Genomic DNA, 26,115 nt, shown 5'->3' with positions numbered 1-26,115 from the left:
ACTGCTAAAACCCTTAATTAAATCAGTGCACAGAATAAAGGAAGCTTTGATTTTTTTCAGAGCACATACAATATTGTTCAAATGTATTAAACGCACCATCGCTTCTTTATGAAATCTAGCCACCGGAAATGAAAATCGTAGAATACTGCCAGATAGGTAAATTATTGATGTCCTAATTATATTGATTAATCTTATATGGCACAAAGCAAAACCCTGACAATGGGGAGAGAGAGGCATGGGGCATTGCGGATGTTTGCCGAGTCACATAGCAGCCGGGGGGCAATTTGCATTTATGGCTAAGAGCAGTGTGAAGCTCCAAGCAAACACACATCCAGAATCTGTTAAGCTAGCTGTACAGACTGGCCGTTTCTCTTCATTGCTCCACTTAATACCCTGTCAGCAGACCCACAGATTGTGAAGGTCACCAGTTCACCACAGAACTGCGGGAGAACTGTGAAATTCACACTAGGTGTACGGTCTACAATCTTTCACAGGGCCTGCTTTTTGCTTATAGCCTGCCAACATTTACAGGGTAAATCCCATCCAATAACTATCCAACAGACTTAAAAACTGCCTTTTTGTTTTAGTTTTAACCCCTGTAACCCTCTGTAGTACAATAAGTGCTAAATGAAAATCACATCTTTGTAGAACTGAATTTAAAATACACAAATAATTCCAATCTGTCAGAGACAATGTCACTCTGCTGTAGTTCATGCTATTTCTGATCCAAATGATTATAACTTCAGCTTCATCAGTCCAAAGGTGCTGCAGTTTTGGTTATAGGTCGATTCTGAGAATTTATCTAACCTTTTCAGTAGTAAAATGTAAGTAATGACATTGTAGACCACACAATTCAAATTACAACAAATCTTCCAACTTAGTATAGATAAATGAGAGGCCTCTCCATTATCCATACAGACTCCTTATCCTGTTAACCTCATTGGGGAAGCTTGTAGAGCCACTTCATCCCCCAAAGGAGGCAGACCAACACAGGCAATCTGCGGTGAGTTTCACTGGGAATGTGCTCAATTCCATTAACCAGCACAGCGAATGAAAACAAACCCCAAAAGATTTTTCCATTTCAAATTACTCCGACCCCCCCAGGTTCCCTGTCAAGATCAGCAACTTGGCAATACTTCAGAAGTTTAGCACACCATAATGTTATACGTCAGTTCAGGGTGGTGCACTAGTTCTATATTTCCTATGTTTTGTGGTAATGTATTTGTACTGTTTTATTTAAAAAAGGAAAAAGCAAAAAGGCTACTGCTATGAACATTGGCGGCCTTAGGGTAGAACAATTCACGAACGAAACGAAAGAACAGGTAGTAACTGTCTAGGGAATTAAAACATCCTTTAGTGTGTCTTTGTAAAAATACAACCTGCATGCTCCTGTGGATTGCAGTACATCAGTTCCTGTTAGTAATACTCTGAAAATTGTATTTCATCTCCATAATTTATTACCACTTTGAATCAAGAAGAGCCTCCGCATAAAGAGATACCAGGATGAGATGGAATCAAATATCTGCATCAGTAAACCACAAATTACAGGAGTAAGACTTTACATGTACATGCATCCACACACTTGGCCGTAAAGGTTTAAATTAAGCAAACATCCGAGAGGAACTTTTACCTGAAATGTACATAAAGCCTCCGTAAACTGTGCCAGCATGTCCGTAATGAGGTTCATTCATTTTTGCCACGTATGTCCACTCATTGGTTCTGGGGTTGTAGCACTCCACTGTAGCTGTTTAAAGAGAAAAATCATTGTGTTACCAAAAAGAACAAGCAAAAATGCATATTATGGCCTTGCATGGTGTTCAAGTCTCCTATAAAAAGACCCTTAGGTAATGAATTTTGTTGAGATGCACATTTTATGCTGTGTTCTGATTTATATTCAGAACATTTAGATGTCGAGATAATTTCAATTTCAGCAACAAGGTGACATTGTATCGGTTTAATCTAAAAGGTCAGTGAGAGCCACAAACAACTTGGACTCAGACTCCTGGGAGAAACAAGCCGCTATAGTTTTGTTTCAGAAAAAGTACTTTCTGGAAATGAACATACAGTACAATACAGACAGGCACTACAGCAAATGTCACGCTCTGGTAAGTCTTATTGAGTTCTTCATAAATGCGAAGAAAACAAAAAAGCTGCAGTCTCCGAGCAAGTAATTTTTTTAGGCCACATTTGTCTTTACAAAGAACCCTTCAACACCAAAAGAATCTTATTTTCAAAGCCTAAAGTTGTTTGATATTTCTCCTTTTATGCTTTATTTTGTCTGACAAAAGCAAGAAAAATGTTGCCACCCCTGAGATGTTTATACGGTGTTTGGTTAATAAAACATTTACACTAAAAAACAACAAACAAATCATAAACAACACAATCTGCATTACAATGACAGATGCTTTTTGAAAAAGAGCGAGTGTGATGGAGAGATTGCGTCTGCTCTGTTTCACTGGATTTTTCAAAGGCGAACAGACATTGAGGTGTGCGCGTGCCTTGGGTGTCCCTATCATTTCTGAATGAGCTTATTATACATTAATAAAATGTGTACAAGTAAAACTGTGGCAAATGAATTCTTACTCTATGGTCTTTGATATTTAGCACATTGTGAAACAAAACCCAAACTGCTACTGTTAAAGTAAAATAAAAGCAGCTGATCTCTAAATCAGATTCAGCCGGCCCATTCTCGTGTCCATGGCAACCACCGTAAGTATCCTCGGGATGTTTGAACACAGAGCGCTCAATGTGCAATACTGAACAACAGTGCAATTAAAATGATCCAGTGGCAGTGACACATGATAGAGTAACAATGACATTGATCTGAGCGGAAACAACCCATTGATATAGGAAAACAAACGAGCAGAATATCTATTGTGGCTTACAAAACAAACAAATATTACAGAGACGAGTTTACACATAACTACATCTCTCTAAAGCCATAATGGAGGAGAAATACCATTCTACATATAAGCGAGGCAAAGGTATTGATTATCTTGACCATGGTCAAATCACACTAGTCTCCATTCCATTATTCATACCTGGTATTTCAGGTGCCTTGTATCGGACTTAAATATTTGTGTATTATTTTAGACATTACATTACATGTTTAAAGACTTCTTATACTATTTTTTTCAAAACAACATATCACTATTATCAAATAAATATAGAACTAAGATAGTGATAATGATAAACATCTTTGATTTTTCTCACTTCACAATGCAATGGTTAGATGATATAATAAACAATACAATTGTTACAAAATGTACATACATTTTATTCAGTTATATTTTGTCACCTTACTTACCAACTAAATTGTTAGATTTTAAAACTAATCAGAAAACAAAAGCAATTTCCCTCTTCACTAATTTTAAAATGTAAGTGTCTGATATTAAGAGTCATTGAGCATTTTAATGTAATTTGTTCGATACTGGTACGTAATTAGCTAGAATAATTTCACCATTATGGGCCCATTTCAAATTGAATGCTCCATTTTAATTTTTAATTTTTGTAAATTAGAGCAATAATTAATAATTTCCTTTATATCTAGATTGAAGTAATTAAGCAGGTTTAATGAAACCATTATTGAAAAGATTGTTATCATTTTTAATCTAGTGTTGCTGTAGGTAAAGAAACTTTTTTGTAAGGCATGTTTTAAAAATTCCCTTTTTACTGTTAAATACAGTTTTGGCATGAAGTTAAAACAAGGATCCACCCTTTACTTCAAGGAAATCATACAGAGCCCATCCAGACAAGTTCAACAAATATGCTGGTGAAATTTGATATCCGAACAAGACAAAATATGTGCAAGGTATGTTTCGATTGCTAAAATACAGCAACCTTGTTATAGCAATTTATAGTGAAATTTAAATGTATTTGGGCTTTATTTATACATTTTAGTATTGCCCCAGATCCATATGGATTCTAGAATGAATTCAACCTGAACTGTAACACTTAAGAGTCATAGTATCCCCTTTAGTGATGCTATTCATAGTATTCATAGAGGACACAACAGGATCCCCCTTAGCATCCTACAACAGAATACAGGATGCATTACTCTGGAAAATCCTATTATCAGCATCTAACATATGCAGCTTTGACTACAAGAGAAAGTGATGTTAGGCTAGGCCTCGAGTAGCTTCATTAATATTATTTGACCTTGCAGACAAAGAGTGCCTTTACTCTACCTAACAGGCCTTGAGACATGCCCCTAAAAAAATTAAAAAAAATAAACATGCAAATCTTAACCCGCGTGGCTGAGACAAGGGCCTGGCCACAAGGCTGAGGTCATCGGAAAACCCCACGTGGCGGGTGGAGCCAAGGAGCTTCTGCAAAGGCGGAGATTGGGGAGTTAGAGGGATGTTGTTCCCAGTTTAAAATGGGGAGCGTGGTTGTGGCGCTATGGGAGTGAGCTACGGACGCTAGGGAAAGGAACTTTTTGTATGGTATCTTTGATCTTAATGGTTGTGCTTGGAGCCATGTGAAGCATAATTGGGAGTTGTCCTCCTCACGAACTTTAGTTTTAAATGTCATTTATATTTATTCTTGTTTACACCATTATTATTTTGTATTTCTTGGCAGATGCCCTTATCCAGGGGTAAGAAACTAAACCAGGCAACATGCTCAGCTGTTTAGCCTGAATTATGTTAATTCTGGCACCAGGTTAAATGACTGTGCATTCCTAAAGATGACTGAAGTGGTGTTAAGTGTCAGCTAACCATGTAATTCCAAATTTGGAGCTGTAAAACCAGGAACCATGGAATTAGCTGTCTGATTTTGCCGATGTACCCACATTCACGCAGAATCCACTGCACAGACTCGGCAAAAACCATCAAGAAGAATACATGGTTGAGGTATTAGTTTTTCAACATGATAACACTGTGTAACATTTTTTGTTCATGGGTAGTAAGTGTTATTTCCTAATTGCTTATGCCTCAAAAGTATAGAAAATGGCTATTATTCCCCACAAACTTTGCTTTTGTGAGCAGGACAGTGATATTTTGAAATGTAACTATTTCCAATGAGAAAACGGGCAAATGTGTCTTTTTGTTCACATTAAGTCAGAAAAAAGCAACGTATGAATCCAAATTAACATGTATTTATACTAAAGTAATTCAGAAATGACTACAAAAGATTCTCGAAAAACTACTCACTTCTAAATCTTTTGTAGTCATTTCTGTATTACTTTAGTATAAATATAGTGCAGTGGATTCATGGTATGTGATGAGGTGTAGAAGACAGTGAAGAAGTGTAAGCAGCCTAAATGCTCACTGGCACATGATTACAAACTTAACAGACAAAAAGGAGATGACAATATGTTGGTTAGGTTCTGTGAGAAAATGCCTGCAGTACACAGTTGTGACTCACAATTAGGTGGGGGTGTATTTTGATGACGAATGATTGGTGCAAAATGCCATCAAAAACAAACACTATTGTATTCGCATTTCAGAGTGGTAATGCATTTTTAACAAAAACGGTATTGTGAGTCTCAGTTGTGTCTTTCCCCGTGGTCACGGAACGTTGACTGTCATAGTTTGTGCAAAAAAGGTCTTTAAACATCCACATCGACAGTTAATAGAGGGATACCAATTCAATTAGCTTTACAATAAAGTGTCCTGAATCCTTACTGTGAACTGTAATGGAAGGCCTTGAGTGCCAGCTTCCTACAGGTTTCAGAAACACCTTTGAATTGGCAATTGAGTGAGACCTGGAAGAAACCGCTGATTTGACTTTCTATATGCATAATTAGTTACATTAAGTAATTAAGATCAGAGACAAAATGAGAACCAGAAGAAATGTTAAGAATAGCCCAATCTAAAATAATATAAGTTTACAGAAGTCTTTACAGACATTTAGCTAATCTAACACTAAACCTAGCCTTAACCAGTATGTAACCCTATTGGGATCCATTAACTTCATCCCAAAGCATAATTTAGCTAATTTAGGAAAATACTACTCTAAAAACAACTTTCTGTAATTATGTAATACTATTATGTTAAAGCATCTCTGGAGGGAAAGTGTTCCAAGTATTACATAGATCTATATTGAATTGTGGCAATATAATATATAAAAGTATGGAGCAGGTCAAATAAATGTGGCATTTTATTTGTCTTTCATGGTTACATTATTTAATTAGTGTAAAATAGTCTTTGGTTGTCAGTAAAAACAGAAAACATGTTTTTGTGTGAAGCCCATCTGTGAAAGAAATACCAGTACCCAGTACTGTTATTTTATATATCAGTGCATTTATGCCAGTTTGTTCTACAAAATAGTCTACAAATCTAAATATTCTACTCTAAATACGGTGTATATCCTTCTTTGGGATAATCACATTTTACTAATGTAATGTATATTTACAATATTGTTGTTTCCAGCAAAAATAATAATAATACTACCACTGCATAAATCCTGTCTGTTTGGATTGTCTGTCTCTTTGGGTAGCTCTGTAACGCAAGTTCCTTACTATGGTAATATTACATGAATGGTATGTGAAATAGGAGCTCAATTACAAAAAATATAGATATATACGACATTTATACAATATATAGATATATAAAATATAGGCCTAAAAGATATAGATCTCCTCTCTCTCCCATATATATATATATATATACATATACATATACACTCACCTAAAGGATTATTAGGAACACCATACTAATACTGTGTTTGACCCCCTTTGGCCTTCAGAACTGCCTTAATTCTATGTGGCATTGATTCAACAAGGTGCTGAAAGCATTCTTTAGAAATGTTGGCCCATATTGATAGGATAGCATCTTGCAGTTGATGGAGATTTGTGGGATGCACATCCAGGGCACGAAGCTCCCGTTCCACCACATCCCAAAGATGCTCTATTGGGTTGAGATCTGGTGACTGTGGGGGCCAGTTTAGTACAGTGAACTCATTGTCATGTTCAAGAAACCAATTTGAAATGATTCGACCTTTGTGACATGGTGCATTATCCTGCTGGAAGTAGCCATCAGAGGATGGGTACATGGTGGTCATAAAGGGATGGACATGGTCAGAAACAATGCTCAGGAAGGCCGTGGCATTTAAACGATGCCCAGTTGGCACTAAGGGGCCTAAAGTGTGCCAAGAAAACATCCCCCACACCATTACACCACCACCACCAGCCTGCACAGTGGTAACAAGGCATGATGGATCCATGTTCTCATTCTGTTTACGCCAAATTCGGACTCTACCATCTGAATGTCTCAACAGAAATAGAGACTCATCAGACCAGGCAACATTTTTCCAGTCTTCAACTGTCCAATTTTGGTGAGCTTGTGCAAATTGTAGCCTCTTTTTCCTATTTGTAGTGGAGATGAGTGGTACCCGGTGGGGTCTTCTGCTGTCGTAGCCCATCCGCCTCAAGGTTGTACGTGTTGTGGCTTCACAAATGCTTTGCTGCATACCTCGGTTGTAACGAGTGGTTATTTCAGTCAAAGTTGCTCTTCTATCAGCTTGAATCAGTCGGCCCATTCTCCTCTGACCTCTAGCATCAACAAGGCATTTTCGCCCACAGGACTGCCGCATACTGGATGTTTTTCCCTTTTCACACCATTCTTTGTAAATCCTAGAAATGGTTGTGCGTGAAAATCCCAGTAACTGAGCAGATTGTGAAATACTCAGACCGGCCCGTCTGGCACCAACAACCATGCCACGCTCAAAATTGCTTAAATCACCTTTCTTTCCCATTCAGACATTCAGTTTGGAGTTCAGGAGATTGTCTTGACCAGGACCACACCCCTAAATGCATTGAAGCAACTGCCATGTGATTGGTTGGTTAGATAATTGCATTAATGAGAAATTGAACAGGTGTTCCTAATAATCCTTTGGGTGAGTGTATACTACTGCTTCTTCCATTCTCACATCATGTGCACTTTAGTTGTGGGAGATCTCTATCAATCTGGGCAGATGTGACTGAGTCACTCATAATGTACTGTTCCAACGTATGCTGCTAAACTGCTGTAGAATAGCAATATTGTTGAACGTGCCTGACATACTGAAAAATAAAAATCAAGTATAAGTCTCAGTTGATCAAAGGTAACAGTTACAAACCTTTATAGTTTCCCCTTTGAAAGTTTAAAAATAGATTTTCATCTCAAGAGACCAAACTCTGTTCCATCACGTATCCAAAGTTGCCTAATGTAAGCCTTGCTTTCTGAAGATCAGAGATGTAGCCTAAATGATGCATGGTAATCACTGAGTATGAATCCTGTTAATCCTGGAATTCTTCTGAACAGGTCATGATTTATATAGGTATACTGCATCACAGTAACCTTTAATCAACTGAATTGTTTAATCAGACCATGCCTGAATTCACAATTAACTTTTTTTAAGCTAAGAATGATGCCTTAGAGAGCCCCAATTAACCTGTAGTATGCCTAGGCCTATATATTTTTACATACCCTGTGCCAATAGAATGTCTTAAGCCCCTTTAAACTTTTTCACATTTTCTTGCCCATTACCCTGAAATAAAAACACTGTAAAATAGTTCATTTGTCCAGTGTACACATTCTTCCCCACAACTTCCATGTGGGTGATTTTATTAAAAATAGCTTGGTTGGATAAGTGTCCACCCCCCTTGTAACAGCAATCCTAAATTAGCTCCGGTGTAAGCAACGGATACTCTGCACTGAGCGACACACATTATAATCTTTCAGAGCAGGCTCTCTATTTTCCGAAGGTCCCAGCAGAGTGAGTTTTTGATTGTTCCGATAATAAAATGCATTCATCAGCAAAGGCTGTTTTTGAGCATTCAAAGGCTGTTTTGGAAGTTTGAAAGAGACAGGCCCGGCACCACGAGGTGACAAAAGTGGGCAATGCCCCCTCAGTTGGAATATTGTGCCACCTCAGTTTTGTATCCCTAGTCTGTCTTACAATTTGCCCGCTCGGTCATGCCCACCCAATGTGTTGCGTTGATGACTGCGCTGTATAAAGGAATAGAATAACATCAAACATAACTTTTCAGGGGCACACAGCTTACTTCCAGTAGGTCATTAATACAAATATTAAACCGGCTATATGCTTCATTCATGCAACTCCATAGCACCATTCATATGTCAGTCACACACATTTTACTAGTTGGGAAAAAAAAACGTATTTTGATTGGCCTACACACAGTAGAAAGGCAGGGTCATTTTGACCATTTAGGTTTGCTTTCAAAGTTATGTGTGCCCACAACGAAAAAAAAGTCACCGCGCAGCTGCATGAAAAAATATATCTAACTTTAGTAATGCATATGCAAAATGAATAGTTTAGCAGTGCTCACAATTGTGTGGCAAAACCGCAACGTGCCGGTGAGTTTGATGAGTTATGGGAGAAATAGAAGGACACGGACACCCCCACTCCAAGCAAACGGCAAAGAGAAGTGAATATTGATCAGAAAGAGTATGTGTCCGAGCTGCAATGTACCAATAAGTTGTGGTAGTGCAGTGTACAGTATTGTTTGCTTTTGTGATTGGAAATGCATTGTATTGGATGGGGAAGTGTCTTTTTTTATAATTAGCAACTGTTTTGCGTTGTATAGATCAATGGGTATTGTGCATGTAGCTGTGTAGCGTTGTCATAACATTTTGTTCAAGTCGGTTATGAATTGTCCATGTTGTAAAGCGGTGCAGTAACCTGTATTCTTGTGGCAGGTATAGCTCTCAAGTCTCACACATTGCCCCTAAAAATCTTAAGCATTTGCCCCAAAAACAATTGCGCCCACCCTGCCTCTGGCTCCTGCTTTTGCCGGTGGGCAGCAGTATCTGGTCACCACATTTTTTTATGTGACAAATCTCATGCATTGACGTTTTGAAAGCTTGAGAGCTATGCAAAAACAGTGTGTGTAATTGTACTATCGATTATTGTACATCCTGTGTTATCATCGACTGAAAATAGTTGTGCCCTGTCAGTCTTTTCTGATGCCCCCTTGCGAGTTAATCCTGCCGCCGAGCCTGGAAAGAGATTAGTCTACACTTCCTAATTTGGTTCATGTCTCTGACCTTAACAGTTTCATAAAATTAGTAAGAATCGCATTTCTTCTAAAGCACTGGACGCGATCGGAAATGGTAGAAATGCCTGTATTTCAATAGGAGCTTCCACACTTCTGGAAAATTAGCATCGCTAACATAGAAATGGTCTACTCTCTTGATTATTTCGCCGTGACTGTAAATAATCTGACCAATCAGAAGTGATGTAAACCCATGTGGAAACACGTGCAGTATACGCGGGCCCCATAACAAACAGTATTGACGACGAGAAGTTAATTTATGAGGTACAGCAATATCCATTACTGTATAAATGTAAATTAAAAGACAAACAAATCCATTAAAAAGACAATGCATGGGTGAACATCACAGCAGCTCTACTTTAATGACAGCTGTCCATAAAATATACAGTATTAATAAATATGGATAATGTGATTTTTATGATTTAAATAATACAAGTGTATATGAGAAAAGGTCCCGGAATCATGTCCATGGTGATGTTTACACTTTACATAACAGATTTTTAAAAAACAGTTTTTAAAAAAGTTTTTAAGATGGCGTGAGTAACGACATCAAATTTTATATTTATTATATATTTGTTTTGTAGCCGCATTCTCACTTATTAGGTATTTATAGCCCTGATGAAGAAACAGTAGTGTCTCCTTGTTATTCAATAAAATGAAACTTTTGTAATACAAGAGTCCTGTCTAAATACCTAATAAGTAAAAGTGTGGCTACAAAATCAATTTCTCATTACATATTTTTGCCTTATTTGGGCGAGCATCTCATGAGAGTGAAGATGCTGCAGACACAGATGCTTACTACAGGGGTACATATTTGATCTTATTTATTTTGTTTTGTGTTTTATTATAAAACTCTTTGGGATATATGTGTATGTGTGTGAACAGCGAGTTTGCCAAGAAAACTCAAAATAGGCTATTCTATAAATCTCCCAATGTTACCCTTTGTTAATAATTAATATACATGAAAGTAAATTCCAGATATGTGCCTCAATAACATTTATTTTTGTTGGACGTGGATTTCTTCAAGAAATAAATTTGAGGAACCATAAAAATACCTTGATAATTTATGGAAAATAAAATGGATTAAAACATCAAATTAATCTTGTGTTCCCCCTTCATAAGGCTCACACACAAACACATGCACTTTCACTTTATTATTAAAATCACAATGTACTTTTGGTACTTGAGTACTCTTGAAAGTAGCTCCTTTTTTACTTTTACTCAAGTACTGTTTGAATGGGAGACTTTACTTTTACTGGAGTAAGTTTTTGATAGAATAGTTTTACTTTTACTCAAGTATGACTTCTGACTACTTTTTACAACTCTGGATGTGCAGAAAAAAATCCTAATTTGAAATGCATGAAACTCGGACATGCAAGGTTCAAGGGGGTGTAGAAATTCTATAGGCACTTTGTATATAACATTTTGAATTAATTTAAAATCGATTTTAATACAAATGTTTGGTTATGCACTTTGTGTTTGTGTCTTGCATTCGTGACTCCTTGCTGCTCAAAATTTGTTTCTATGTGGTGTAATTATATTAGTCATACGTTTTAGTCAAAATGTTATATTAAAACTAAATGAATTGTATTTATTCACTTTTTATTCACAATTAAATGAGAAGAAGGTTGTCCCAGTAAGCATATTTCTGGTTTAATGTAAGGCTTTAGTAAAATATCTAGCCAGCTCCCTGCGCTCTGGAATGGACTCACTGTAAACACTGAGAACAAATGCGTGGTTGCATATATATCAAAATGTTACGCATTTTGAAATAGATTCTCCTGCTTGTATGTCCATTTATAAATTGCATTAAAGCATAAATCACATAACTCGAATCTGTGTATCTCGAGGGGTTACTGTGTGTGTGTGTGTGTGTGTGTGTGTGTGTGTGTGTGTGTATATTTTATATATATATATATATATATATATATATATATATATATATATATATTCAATCATGATTAACAGTCTGTGTAACAGTAAATATTACATACAGAACATTAGCAGGCATACAAGTGCCAATGTCATCGCTTTAAATTCACTGGGGAAGTGTTCATCCAAAAATAAAATACTGGAATGAATTACACAAGAACTTCTACAGTTTCACAAATCAACACATTCCTCAGCAGGTTAAACTGCTAGGGCTGGCAACAGACATCGGGAATTTCATTACCACATCAGTAGGGACGGTGACCCGCAGAACACAGGCATGTTAATTACATACATTTTGCAAAGCATTTTTCTTAGCTAACCACAACATTTATGACCTTCCCAACATCGCTTGTTTTACTAGGACGTTTTATGAATGCGATAGTATTCGGCACTTGTAGCACATATCTGCAGTTTTGATGGGACTCAGGTGGGAAAATAGAAAGTAAGGCCTGTCTTCAGCCGTTTCTTTTAAAACAAATGTATCAATCTAGCAGAAAAACATGTCAGTCTCAAGTGACATAATTAAAAAAAAATGTAATCACCCTTATGTTTTGCTTTCCATAAATAACTAGGGGAACACTGTATATCCTCTATCCTTTTCCCGTTATTTTTTCTACTGTATGAATGGCACAGACGTACAGAACTAATGGGAGGACCATCTTACCAGCTGAGCGTTGATAATTCTGTAGAAGGGACTGTGAGAAAACTAGTCACACAGCAACTTGAATTGTGCTCAAAAGTCAAACAGGTACATAGTGTTTTTCTTTACGGTTTCTATTAAAATTATAATGTCCTTGAACAATTCATGTTGCAACAAATTCTTAAAAATCTATGTTTAAGAACATAACAGCCACTGCATTCTTCATTCCCTCATGGAAAAAGAGAGCGGGGGGAAGGGGGGACCCCCCTCAGCCCGGGGCCCCAGGCAATTGCCTAGGATGCGTACCCCCTTGTGACACCCCTGCTTCGCATACACATGCATTGCCAAGTTTCTGCAAAAAGGCTCACTGACTGTGTGTGCCCCTGTGACACCTACACCTCCACACTGCTGCCGGGCAGCTCAGACAACTGACTCAGTTATTGTTACTGTTAAGGATGTTGAGTGTTGAGCCTCAGGTGTTTTGTTTTAGGTTTTTTTAACTCCTGTAGGACTACCCAAATGTCTGCAGTAAGTCTTTGAGATAGCAAAGAGGATACATGTACTCTGCTCTAACACCATCACCTGACACAGCACCTACAGGTAGTAAAAGCCTCGCAGTGGCTGTACTAAAATGTTGTTTAATATGGGAGCAAATTAACACGAAGAAAATAAACTTAAAAAGGCAGGTAGAGCTCTGGCATTGTTTCTTTGAGAGAGTCAATGTGCATTCATCAAGGGCAGCATGAGCAAATTTACATAAAAAATGAAATGAGGATATATATATATATATATATACACACACACACACACACACACACACGCATCTCCTCATCTTCCATAGATAGAGCAAGGTTCAAAATGTATAGTTAGGTCCATAAATATTTGGACAGTGACACAATTGTCATCATTTTGGTTCGGTACGCCACCACAGTGGATTTGAAAGGAAACAATCAAGATGTGCTTTAAGTGTTGACTTTCATCTTTAATTTGAGGGTAGTTACATCCAAATTGGGTGACCGATGTAGGAATTACACCCATTGTTATATGCGGTCCCCCCAATTTTAGGGGCTCAAAAGTATGTGGACAAACTAACAATCATGAATTAAATTTTGAGTTTCAATACTTGGTTGCAAATCCTTTGCAGTCAATGACTGCCTGAAGTCTGAACCCATAGACATCACCAGATGCTGGGTTTCTTCCCTGGTGATGCTCTGCCAGGCCTGCACTGCAGCTGTCTTTAGTTCCTGCTTGTTCTTGGGGCATTGGGATGTAACTACCCTCAAAGTAAAGATGAAAGTCAACACTTAAAGTACATCTGTACACCACCACATCCATTGTGGTGGTGTACAGAACCAAAATGATGACAATTGTGTCACTGTCCAAATATTTATGGACCTAACTGTATGACAGTTAAAATCAGCTGGGAGAAATCGAAAACAACAAAACAATAACCCACAATATCTCGCTTGAAAACAAATTAGGATAAGAAACAAACAAGAAAAAATGACAAAAGGAACCACAAGTGCTATTGGAAAATAAGCAGCACATTTGGTCTTGTCAATAGATGGAGATCCTTCTTGCAGCAGCTGGAGACAGTGTGAGGAGATGACCCCTGTGGAAAGTGTGCTGTCAATGCATCTATGAGTGGGGCTGACACTAGACCATGCATGTCTTGAAAGCACTGGCACACAATTACATGAGCAGTTTTGTTCTAAGGAAAGGCGAATCCAGTGATAACGGGCAGTGATCCCAACCTGCCTAGAAACTCCCATTGTAAAATGCAGATCGATCAGTTATTCCTGTACTTGTAGACACTATTCCTCAAACGATGGTGAATTAAAGTTAAGTATACAATGGCTGCTGAGTGGTATATTGCAGCACCTCAGTGTGGGTGGGCTCACGATGATGTCATGGTGAGTAAGTGGGCCTCTGGCAAGAAACAGCTGAGTAACACTGATGTACAGCATAGGGACAGTTGGCCAGAATTAGCCCGTCATCACTTATATCTAGCAGGCAACGAAATGCTCTAGTGCAAAAGATCACAGCTGTGTCCCTGCAGCTATGAGCTTTTAATTATTTTATTTGACTATTTCAATATAAAAAGTAAATAATGGGCATTTCTGTTATCAGAAAGGCATTACAAAATACATAGCTTTACATAGGTTTGAAATAAATACAGCAGTTAGTATGTTTTCTGTGAAATGCCATTTGAAGTGTTACAAGTCCTATTAAAACAGGAATCAGAGTGGAACGCACACCCAAAAATAATGGCCCACTTTACAAAGCCTAAAAAACTATTTTGAAGCCATTTTGCAGTCTTTGGGTTTAATAGCGCTGGGAAAATGCGAATGCGGAGGGAGACTGCAGCTCAAATTCCTGGCACTGAAACTATTTAAACTCTAAATTGCAAGTCATGCCTTCAACTATCATCTTATCAGTTCTTGGATATGAAAAGCATGGTTGGGGTACCTGATATCTAACCTGTTTTCTGCCTCCTGAAAGCTATCAAACTAAGTGTGTTCACCAGGTCGCAATATTTATAAGCTGGAGGAGAAAAAAGAAAGATGTCTTGCAAGTAGATCAATGCCAACATGAAATAACAATGCCAATCATTTAGACAGCATTTGACTAATTCCTGTGCTGCCAGATACACTGTCCTGTCAACACTGGACTCCTGAACTGCAGGGGGTGAATTTCTATTCTATGCAAATGATCAATTAAGCCTAATGCTTTTCAAACGTACCTAATTCCCCAGCTGCATTCCTGCCTCCCACTGCATAGAGATGTCCTTTGAGGGCACTTAGGTGGAAGAAAGTGCGCTTTTCATTGAGAGAGGCCACCTGCATCCACTTATTGTAGCGCGGGTCATATCTGAAGACAGTGTCCACAGCGGTCTTTCCTTTCGTGTCGTAATTGCTCTGCCCTCCCACCACATACAGAAAGTTTCCAATCACAGCAATGCCGTGCTGGTATCTGGGGGCGTCCATTGGCGCCAATGATTTCCACTCGTGTGCCTTTTCATCGTACAGCCGCAGCTCTTTACTCACAACCAACTGCTGCCGCAACACCCCTCCCAAGGTTACCAAGTGTGTGCTATCCGACCGGATTGCAGTCCTTTCTGACTGCATGACAGGCTGCATGTATGGCATCATTTGGTAATTGCTGGCTTCCAGTAAAAGGTTCACGCACGTGTTGTCTGTTCGCATGAAATCCACAGTCTGCACGTGGTTTATGAGCTCCTGGGGGCTCATCAGGGGGAAGCGGATGTTTTTCATGAGCTTGGAGGCGTACTCCATCCTGTTCTCCTCGTACCGCAGCCAGCGGCAGGCCGCCTTGAAGAGGTCAAGTTCGCTGCAGTGCTTCAGGCTGTTGCTGGAGAGCACGAAGGCCAGCCGGTCGAATGGAAGCTTCACAAACTCGCCAGTGCTTAGCAAGGAGGGGAAGTTCTTCAAGATGAAATTGTTCACATATTTATCCACTTCCGTGAGGTTATAGGTGTTTGCAATACGCCCAACTTCGACACAGTTTTCCAGCGAAACCTAAAAGGATGCAGGAGAGAACAGTGAATGACAAATAGAGATGACTAGTTGTGGAAGATTTATTTATGTTCATGTTGTGAGTAAGGCAGAGGTGGTATATCTAATACAGGGTCACAAGAAGGTTTCTGAAGACAATTTGACAAAATGAATGAGAAAAGTCATTTTGGTTTCATGCCCAACTGATTTATATAACGTTTTACAGCATTTATTTTCATTTATACACATTTTTTCTTTCAATTTATTTCCATATCAAATTCATAAGAAAAACTACTCTTTAAAAAACATACTTCTTTGCCGGTTTAAAGTTATTGTATAATACACATAACTGAACTTACTGTAGCCTAAGGAATCATAGGTCACGCCAAATAAAAGTGGTTTCTGAAAGGAATCTTAAATGCATGTACAAAACAGATGTGACTCTGTGACAATGACTAAAAACATTATTAAACATACTGCAGGAATGAAGCTTGCATTTGTTTCTGTAAAATATATTAATATTTTAAAACAAAAAGTGGCAGGGTACCCTAATTGAAGAATAGTTGATCATCTTTATGATGTGCTCTCATTAAGTGAAAATCAGTATTTTAACTTTTCTGTAGCTCAAGTAATACCATCTTCTAAGAACAGCTCCACTACACAGTGAAATGTTAATTACATAGGTATATCACAAGTCTAGCTACACTGAGCAGCAGAGAGCAGCTATCCTTTCCAAACGGTGACAAATAAAGACTATGTCTGGCAAAGGAGCTTTTGTTATCACAATTATTGCATGACGTAGTACACATACAACAAAGATAAAATCAATCCCATAACCCCTCAAAATCTGATCACAATTCTTGTTTTGAAGAAACAATTTAGAAAAAGTACATTGCCCCTCCAATGAGAAATTTATAAGCATTTCACAGTGTGAACCCATCCCTGCACAGACAGCATTTAATGCTTTATTTTCAGCAGTATTTGTCTTTGCTCGGCATGCTTGCCATGATTAAATCACCCAAGTAACAAATCTCATAGTGCTCTTGTTCTACTCCATATATTTAGAAATAACTAAGACAAATGTCAACTGCATGGATAAACAAAAACATCTTAAACATGTATATAAGGGAAAAAACTAACAAGTTCAACGAGAATAGAATCAAGAGGCAGCCAGGAGTTCCATTGAAATCCTGACCTATTTCTCAGGGAACTAGCCAGGGATGCAGAGACCCCTGTAGTGCACTGATGGCTGTTTAGAACAGCCAATGTACTGAGCAACATCATAAAGATAAAGAAACTGGCCCTTATTATAAAGATGAATGCCCAGTCTGCACTGGCTGTATGAATCTCTCCAAAGTCAATTTTATAAATCAAGACTAATCTGAAAGACATTACAAATGATAGGAACAGAGTACGATATCAATTGAAAACATTGTTATATTATAGAATAATAGTGCACCTTGTTTGTATGAATTCACTTGAACAATTGGACCACAAAAAAAAAAAAACTACGTGAGAATGGCTTGTAAATTTAGAGGATTAAAAAAAATAAAAAATAAAGTTAATTCTGGCATATGTAAAGCAGCATTACAATACAGACCATCTGATTGCCTAAAGCTACACTCACTGCCATTGTAATGGAAACTTTTATCATCACAATGACTGCTCAGTGGTTGCACAGCAAAACAGATGTGAAAGGTACTGAGGAGTTGAGCCAAGAGGGAAATGTGACAGTCGCTCGCAACAGTTTCCAACTCTGCTGTGACAGAAGCCGTGACAATGACACTGGCATGGTGCACACATGATGCTTGGATCAACACAAGAGTCAAGAAGGAAGAGGCATTGACAGGTCTAAACAAAAGTTAGGTAATCTGACCTGAACCTTTAAATGAAAGGGCAAAACCTGGAAGCATATACAGGAGAGAAGTCTTACCCCAGATATGAGAAATACTTTACAGAAGTCCAGGACAGGGAGGATCTGCAGAAAGCTGGCAGCTTCAAGAGTGTCCTGTAGGTTTTCCATGTTGAGAGAGAGTTTTGCTGTATAAATAAAGTCTATTATCTTTTTGAGGCCTATTCGGTTTACTCCGTGAAGTTTGATGCACATTAAATCTTGTTCCTTCATTCCACCTAGGAAAAGCAACACAAAAGCAGATTTATTTCAATGTGTTCTTGGTGGCGTTTTGTTTGGTATATTCAAGGGAAAGGACAACTACACATGCTATGAACAAAGCATACATACTCCACACATACACATGCATGTAATAACAAGCCACAGACCCAAGAGATCACGGGCCTTGTTTCATAAAAGCGATTTCTCGCACATCTCAAACCGCATTTCATTAAACTTTCAAACCTGCAACTGCTAGGGAGCAACCCAAGTGGTAGCATTATGCGATAGCATGGTGCTCAAGCTAATATAGCTTGTTGGTGCATTGGCAGAGAAATTAGGGAGAAAGTATTTAAAGACCATACAAACACTCTTGGCAAATGTTCCAAAGCGTAGTTAACAGCAAAGTACCGGTTGCCAAGAGCAGAGATAATTAATGTATGTGAACAATGTATTTTAGACCAGGAAATATCCAATGAAATATGTGTTGTTGTTTTTATTATCAAATATTGCAGCCAAAAACACTTTTATTCTTCACAATAGGGTACTAATTTCACAGACATCTTGATTTTATTATTTTCAAGAAACGTGCAGGCAATAACTAGAAAATAATCTATTGCAAAAAGCCCAAGAATGTATCTAGAAGCATTCTGTATAGAAGAAAAGTGCAAGCTGTACTGTATGTGGATTTGTGATCTGTACATACATTATATACAGCAGTTATTAAGTTGTATTATTACGTTTACATATTTGTTTTATAATCAGGATATACCCAGCGAAAAGATGCATTTGTTTTATATGCTCCTGACTACATGTAGCCTATGTTCTATATAAATCGCTTTATTTTAACTTTTGTATTACTTATTTACAGCATTTCAGTTGCATAGTAGCATATATACTACATTTATTTTCTGTTCAGATTTGTTTAATCAGTTTTTATTAGATTTTTGTTGTCATGCTTTGTGTGACATGTATGTAGACTGATTTTGTACAAATGCTATTGATTTATATTATTTTGGTATATCAGTTGCTTTATGTGATGTGGATACATCTGAAATTTACATATATTTTAAGACAGCTTTATGTTGACCTACAAGTTCTATTATGGCATTAATTTCTTCTTTTGTAAAGCGGGCCTTTCTCAAGCTACCTCCTGCAATTGAATTTTCTTTAAAATCGATTGCAAAGTCACTGATTTTCCCAGCGCAGATCGCAAAAACATGAGCGCATGTGACGGTGCTTTGCGATGTGCTTTATGAAACACACGCATGGCATGGCACGGCTCTGCAAGCTCGCAAGTAACTCCATAGCAAATCAACATCGCAATTCTTTAGGCCTACTGGGGCCCGTTTCATAATCACACAAAACATTTTCTTTTTTTTTTTGTCTATTAATCAACACTTGTAAGTTCCCAAATTAAGCCCAGCAAGTGTTAAAACTTATAATTTGCAAATACATATTAGCCTATCAACAGGAAAACGTTTGAATTCTAAATTTTGGTAGTAACAAGTGTTTGCACCACACACTGAACCTCTTTACCTACAATAACGTATTAAAAAAGAGAGTGGATGTGCAATGCAGGTATAGATTTTTCTTTTTATTATTAAAATGCCTAGAGCAACAGTTCTTTCTTCTGTGGATATCTGAAGCTGTGCATCATTTCTCAAATTTTCTTCAATTTACTTTAAGATGTCCTGACATTATGGACTCTAAAAGCATTTCTTTCCTTGCCAGTAGCAAGCATTTTCCTCCCATCAATTCTGCTGAATCAAAATGTTTAACACATTCCTTTCTAATATAAAAGTTCTCAAGTCTTTCATGTTAATATCTCTTGTACAAAGCCTATCATTCATGAAAGGTGAATTATTATTTCTAATTGTTTTGTGCCGTTGATGAACAATTAAATCTTAACATAAAAATGCAAATTCCATTAAAGATTTATCTGTGTCTATTCTTAATGTTTGTCAGTGTTCATGAACAGCAAAATCTCATTATTATGCAATTAAAATGTTCTGGTACTGATTGTTCTTAGACCTCCTTAATGTGTTTTTTTCACACATTTTATAGTGCAGTTTTCCCATCATACAGAGTAACTTCTTAAATTGCTAATTAGAATTTCACTTTTTCACACCTCTAGTGAAATCACCAGACACAGGCAATTAAGAAAATGTGTGTTTAAGGAAATTACATTTAATACAGTATGTTTAAACAGAAAATAAGATATAAAAATGTGTCTGGTTGCAAAATAAACACTTGTGATCACACAAGAACATAAAAAGATATCAATGTAAGTAAAGTCACAATCTCCAAAAATAAGTACTTAAAAATGTATATTGTATATATATATATATATACACACACACACACACACACACACGAGAGAGAGAGAGAGAGGGAGTTACTGTTATTGAATTAATGTGTGTTTTTGAAGCTATCAATTACAGATGTTACAAAGTATATTGCAAAAATGTATTCGGTATACAAAGATATTATCAGAAGACAAAAAATAATAAAAACACTTAAAATCCTAATGCCTGGGATTCATCCGATTCATCTCGTTTCATTTTTATGTGCTTATATTTCATGCTTGTTTAGATAAAGAAATTGAATTTCAGAAAACGTATATCATAATGTGTTGTTTTTAAATAACGGATAAACTGAATAAATCAAACCAGTCCCAAGATATTTCCTAAAGACGTGGCTTTGTATGCAGTATCTTAAAGCGCCCTTCCTTCTCTCCCAGGAGATCGTTAGATTTGCCTGAAAAGTGTGGATTAAAAATGACTGTTCCTTCATGATAGGGTTTGTGTGGATAATAGATCAGCCCATCCACATGATACCTACTGAAACATTGACTGAAAAAGATCAGATTAGTCCTAATTCATCTTACCTGTAAACATTGCCTTAAAGTAGTCACTGGCCGATGCCATCATTGCCCTGTGAACAGGAAAAGCTTCATCCCCATCTCCCGGTACGAGCGTTACATCACAGAGTAATCCCTCTATCCTCAGCTGGTCAAATCCCTGTTAACAAACCAACACGTAATGAAATAAATACACACAGGCAGAGGCACAACCATTGACTGATCACATAGATGCATTACTGCTTACTGCTCATTATTAAAAAAAAAAAAAAAAACTGCATCTGCCAATCATCCACTTCTTCCCACAGAAATAATAAACAAACTAGTCAGAAAATCTACCTTTCACTTATCTCACCTTGTTCTGCCTGCCCTTTTGCTACAAGGAATTTATCAATAGAGAAGGTCATACCTTGAAACAAGTGTGCTATAATGAAAATAAAGTCAAACACAGCTTTAAGAGGTACAGCTAAGAAATCAACAGAAACCGACAACTGAATGTAGAGGAATGTCTAATGTGATATTGCTCTTGTGCATCTTTTCACCATGCTCCAGTGAAGGTGACCGTTAAATTCCAACTGTAGTCGTTATGTTATATAAAACAAATACACAAACTATATATTTCTCTGATTCAAGTTTCTAGCCTAGTTTGCTATTTCACAGAATTGACTTCTTCCTTTTCGGTGATGTATGCCCTTGACTGCAGTGCTACATTTTTCACATTGTACAGTGAGCATGCAGTGTGAGCAGATGCATACATTCAAAAAAGCATTAAGGCCACAGTTTGAAACTCGAGAAGAATTGGAAGATGGCATTTAAATCTCTGATAAAGGAAGGTCCTCAGGCTGATGCAGTCATAGAAGTCATGGCCTTTTTGTCAATTTGTAATTTGCTATGAAGCTCCAGGATGTGTCAAACTGCAGGTGCAAATGCACATCATATGCAAAATGGTAATAAGCAGTTACATCTATCTTAAGCTCCCCAAAAGTATTTTCAATTTAATGTAATATAATGGCTCTGCCCCTTTGCATAATAATATATGTACGTTTCATATGCCTTGCAGAATATACTTGTATATATCACTTATAGGACACATTACCTCGCCAATATAAATCGCCAATCAAATGGATCACATCAGCAGTCACAGAACCTGGCAGGAGTGAGTCTAACCGCCTTTGCTGTAACTTTAGAAATTTAGATTTCAATTCACAAACTTAATTCCAAAACCTGACTATCCTGTGCAGAATTGAACTTCACTGCTTCTGTATTTATTGTCTTGTATTTACAGAAAAATAAACATTACAGTGAGCAAATATGGATTTTGCCAGTTACATAGGCCTTGATTTAGTACCCCCCCTTCATGCACCCATAGATTTTGAAGTGCAAAATAAAATAACCATGTTCTACAGCTGAATCTTTTTAAAATATATAATATGCATTGTCAGTCTGCCTTTGCCTATATTTAATGCTCTCAGAACAGCTCAGTGAGAATACCATCACATTCAATCTCAATCAACATTGTCAAGAGGCCAAATATTAGACCAAATATATTTTGAAGAATTTAAACCTTTTGTTGGCGGTCACCTGCTATACAGCAATATGTTTTAACGTGTCAATCAATATTGTGACCTTGTAGTGGAAAAGAATGGGTGCTGTTTCAGATTAATGTGTATACAGTCATCGGACACCTTATGGGGGGCTGGGATACATTCAGATGTTAACATACAAAATGTCAAACGTTCATTTCTATTCTGAGGGAGGCATCGAAGTAATCCGATATATCATAAGTATCTGACAATATCACTAATTATAAATCAATATAAGTATATTCTGTAGGGTATCCTTTTGCTGATACAAATGCATACAATAACTACTTAGTACTCTATAAAAAGAAATCACGCTCATTTCAGAACTTAGATTAAATGCTCCATTTAACAAATTACATTTAGAAGGTCTTTCATTACATTGATCAAGAAATAAAAAAAATCTATTTAAGAAAGCTTAAAAGTCTTAGTTTGTATTTGAATTAAAACTACTGTCACCAGTGAAGGAAAATTGAATTGTATCCTTTACTACAGTAAGCCTAATTAGCAGAATGAGCAAATGTCAGTAATTAAAGGTGTCCTTTAATAAAAATTAAAAAAAGCAAAGACTTGTTAGTTCCAAGGGATAAATGTCAGCACTGAAAGGTGTGCTACAATCAAAAGGCTGGTTAATAACTATAATTGGAAGTGTGCGATTATAAATGTGGTTAGCCCGACTTAAAGAATGAAAGCAAATGTAAGAATAATCACTCAATACAGTGAGTTTGGTTAGAGGTTAAAAGCAGCAATTGAGGGCATGCTCATATAACAGTGTCTGGTGAGGCTAGTGCTAATACTCATTGAAATAATGATTAGAGATGTATTTATTAATTACCGTAGTAGGTCAGATGACCTGGCCAACCGAGTGCCCTGCTGCAGTGAAATCAAGGTCTAATTCAGATTACACAAATGCAAGATTACAAACCCAGGGCTTCGTGGTGGGTTCCTATTGGCTAGATGGCTTAAGCCTGTGGTAATTTCAGTTATGGACAATGGACATGGTTAATTATTTTGGTTCAGTTTTTTCTCAACAAGAATGATTAAAATGTCCTCTGCTATTTATTGCCCATATGAGCAAGGGGCAGACATTATGGTGTGTGATAATTATTCTCATTATTAGAACAGGCTGAAATTAAAACCAAGGTACTTTTAGCTGTCCCTTTAGGACTGGACCGCAAGGCAGTGTGTTCAGTGACCTTGTGATCACCTCCATATATTTAACTACTTCAAATTGGCTTTACCAGATGGCAGTACTCGCTTCGTTGGACCTCACTGCTTAATTATGGCAATTGGGGTTGGAAAGGGCAAAAACTGTGCTCATTAAATTACTGTGGAAACGAACAACAGCACATCGCAGGTATGGCTGGCCTGGTGGGTCTTTTCTATCCAGTAACTGTTCTTACTGGATAGAAAACTGGGGTTTAAAGGATTTCTGGATCTCAGAGGTCAAATCTCCACACCTTTAAAATACAAACTGTGTGGTCATTATCAAGATTTCCATACAGATTTATTTCTAATGGCATACTCAACACTTCATCACCCTCCAAACAAGGCAGCTTCTCAAATTCAATCTGGACAGGTTACAGCCAAACAACCATCTCGCCTCTTCACTAAACCTTTTTGAGAAAATACCAGATTAACACAGAACAGCCGCCAAATTTAGACTGCTACTAATGGTGATGACTTGCCAAGCCGAGGTGCTTTCTTGTCTTGATGTGGACCTATTACTTTTAATCCTATTTTCAGAGACTCAAAGCTGACTAGCTGCATCAATGACTGAGGAAGCACAATTGCTCATTCGTTAGGAGAAGCCTCTCTGTAGAAACTGGGAGTCCGCTTTGATATGCTATTTACCTACTTGTTCAGTACAGCCTTCTGTGCAAAACAACCGATCATCATCATAGAAATGGTTTATTCTACCAAAACCAGCAGCACACAATACTCCTGCCTCCCTCACAAGCTTCGACGTTGACTTCTATTCTTGAAGCTGTTATTGTCCTTTATGTCAGTCAGCTTCTGTGGCACAGTAACAAAAACAAAATGACTTTCCTGTGTTTTTGTAGTTTTTTGTATTATTTACCTGGAGAACAACAGAACTGTGGGTGTTGCTTGTAAAGAAGCGTGTATTGCCAGTCTTTGAAGCCTGGAGATGGGCAGACACACCCATATCGCCACTCCCGAGGGACACTTTCATGTGAGGGTCGTCCTCTTCCACCAGGGATCTAAGAAGAGAAAGGGAGGCAAAACTGTTTAGCTTCTGAACTCAGCTCTTTTCTTTCTATCACAGTGTTCAAGATAAGCAGGTTTTCTCCACCCAATACTTGATTCCAGAGAAACTAGAAGTTGGAGAGTTTGATGACAACAGACCTTTAAACACTAAAAAGTAGCATCCAAATAATTATATTTTCAGTACAGTAAAATTAAGCCTGCTATGATACTAGTTTTTCATAATATAAGACTATGCTTATTGAGTTTTCCACTTCACAATGTAATTACCAACAGTCAGAAATGTTTTATTTTTCTGACAGTGAAACCAGAAGTCCCTAAATGAGTAGCATATTATTTGAATATGTCAGAAATGGTCCAGCTGTAACTCTATGCCTGTGTGCTGTACTAGTTAAAGCAGGCAGAGGGAGAGTCTGCCTCAGAGTGACAGGGCACGGCAGCTTCGTTAGAACAATAATTAATGAGTTCTCCATGGTAAAGTCCCATCCCCCTTTGAGTAGTATTCTCTTCTTCAGATAAACAGGGTTACATGTAATCTGGTTATCAGTATGGTCTCTCAGCATATGGCCAAAACAGACATTTCGACTCTTACCGTTTACCGCAGGTAAACATGTGATGTATGCTATGTACCAAGGGCTGGAGTTTTGCATCATTTCCTCCCCTCCCCTCCATCTATAGACTGGCCCCAAATTTTCAATAACCATGAAGAAAATGCCATTATCTAGTTACCATTTTCCACTTGCAGGCAAACAAAACATGGATACTCTGGCTTCTATCTAGTATCTAAAGCATATTATGGCATTCTGTAGCTTCAAATTTAACAACCACAACTCAATGTGAATAGACAGATAACATCACTCACTCCTCACAGAAGCAAGTTTCAATATGAAAATTTCTAATTAAATATTCAATTTGCTGAACAAGAAATTTCAGTGAGACACGGCAGTATTAAGCTCCTTCAACACTAAATGTAGAAACTAAAGAATGCCAATTATTAGAGAACATGCAAGCCAACAAGATCAGTAGTACACAACAACAGAGGACAAAGTAATCTAATGCTGACTCATACCAGCTTGTTTTGTAGAAAAAAAATCTCTATTCTTGGAAATAATACAAATACAAATAAAACAATTATGGTAATTTGAGACAAGAAATTAGCCCTTAAAGAAAGCATTAACTAAATATATTCTAAGATTGAAGACCGTGATTAACTTTTGCTCCCCTTTTCTAAAGAAAAAAACAGACTTCT

General features: G+C 37.4%; 1 protein-coding gene across 5 annotated transcripts in view; it reads right to left on the bottom strand.

Annotated features, from left to right (window-relative positions):
• The window catches only part of klhl13 (kelch-like family member 13), a 93,126-nt gene that overhangs the window by 2,014 nt on the left and 64,997 nt on the right, over positions 1-26,115 (bottom strand). For all 5 annotated transcript variants that reach the window (XM_066714934.1, XM_066714935.1, XM_066714933.1 and 2 more), the window contains 5 exons: positions 24,721-24,862; positions 21,088-21,220; positions 18,021-18,217; positions 15,316-16,111; positions 1,631-1,744 (listed from right to left, as the gene is read on the bottom strand). In XM_066714934.1, coding sequence (XP_066571031.1) covers positions 1,631-1,744; positions 15,316-16,111; positions 18,021-18,217; positions 21,088-21,220; positions 24,721-24,862 — 1,382 coding nt within the window. The remainder of the gene's footprint in view (positions 1-1,630; positions 1,745-15,315; positions 16,112-18,020; positions 18,218-21,087; positions 21,221-24,720; positions 24,863-26,115) is intronic.

The sequence above is a fragment of the Amia ocellicauda genome, chromosome 10 (assembly GCF_036373705.1).
Source record: "Amia ocellicauda isolate fAmiCal2 chromosome 10, fAmiCal2.hap1, whole genome shotgun sequence".
Lineage (NCBI taxonomy): Eukaryota > Metazoa > Chordata > Actinopteri > Amiiformes > Amiidae > Amia > Amia ocellicauda.
Note: the sequence above shows the minus strand (reverse complement) of the source record. Positions and strands in the feature narration are given on the sequence as shown.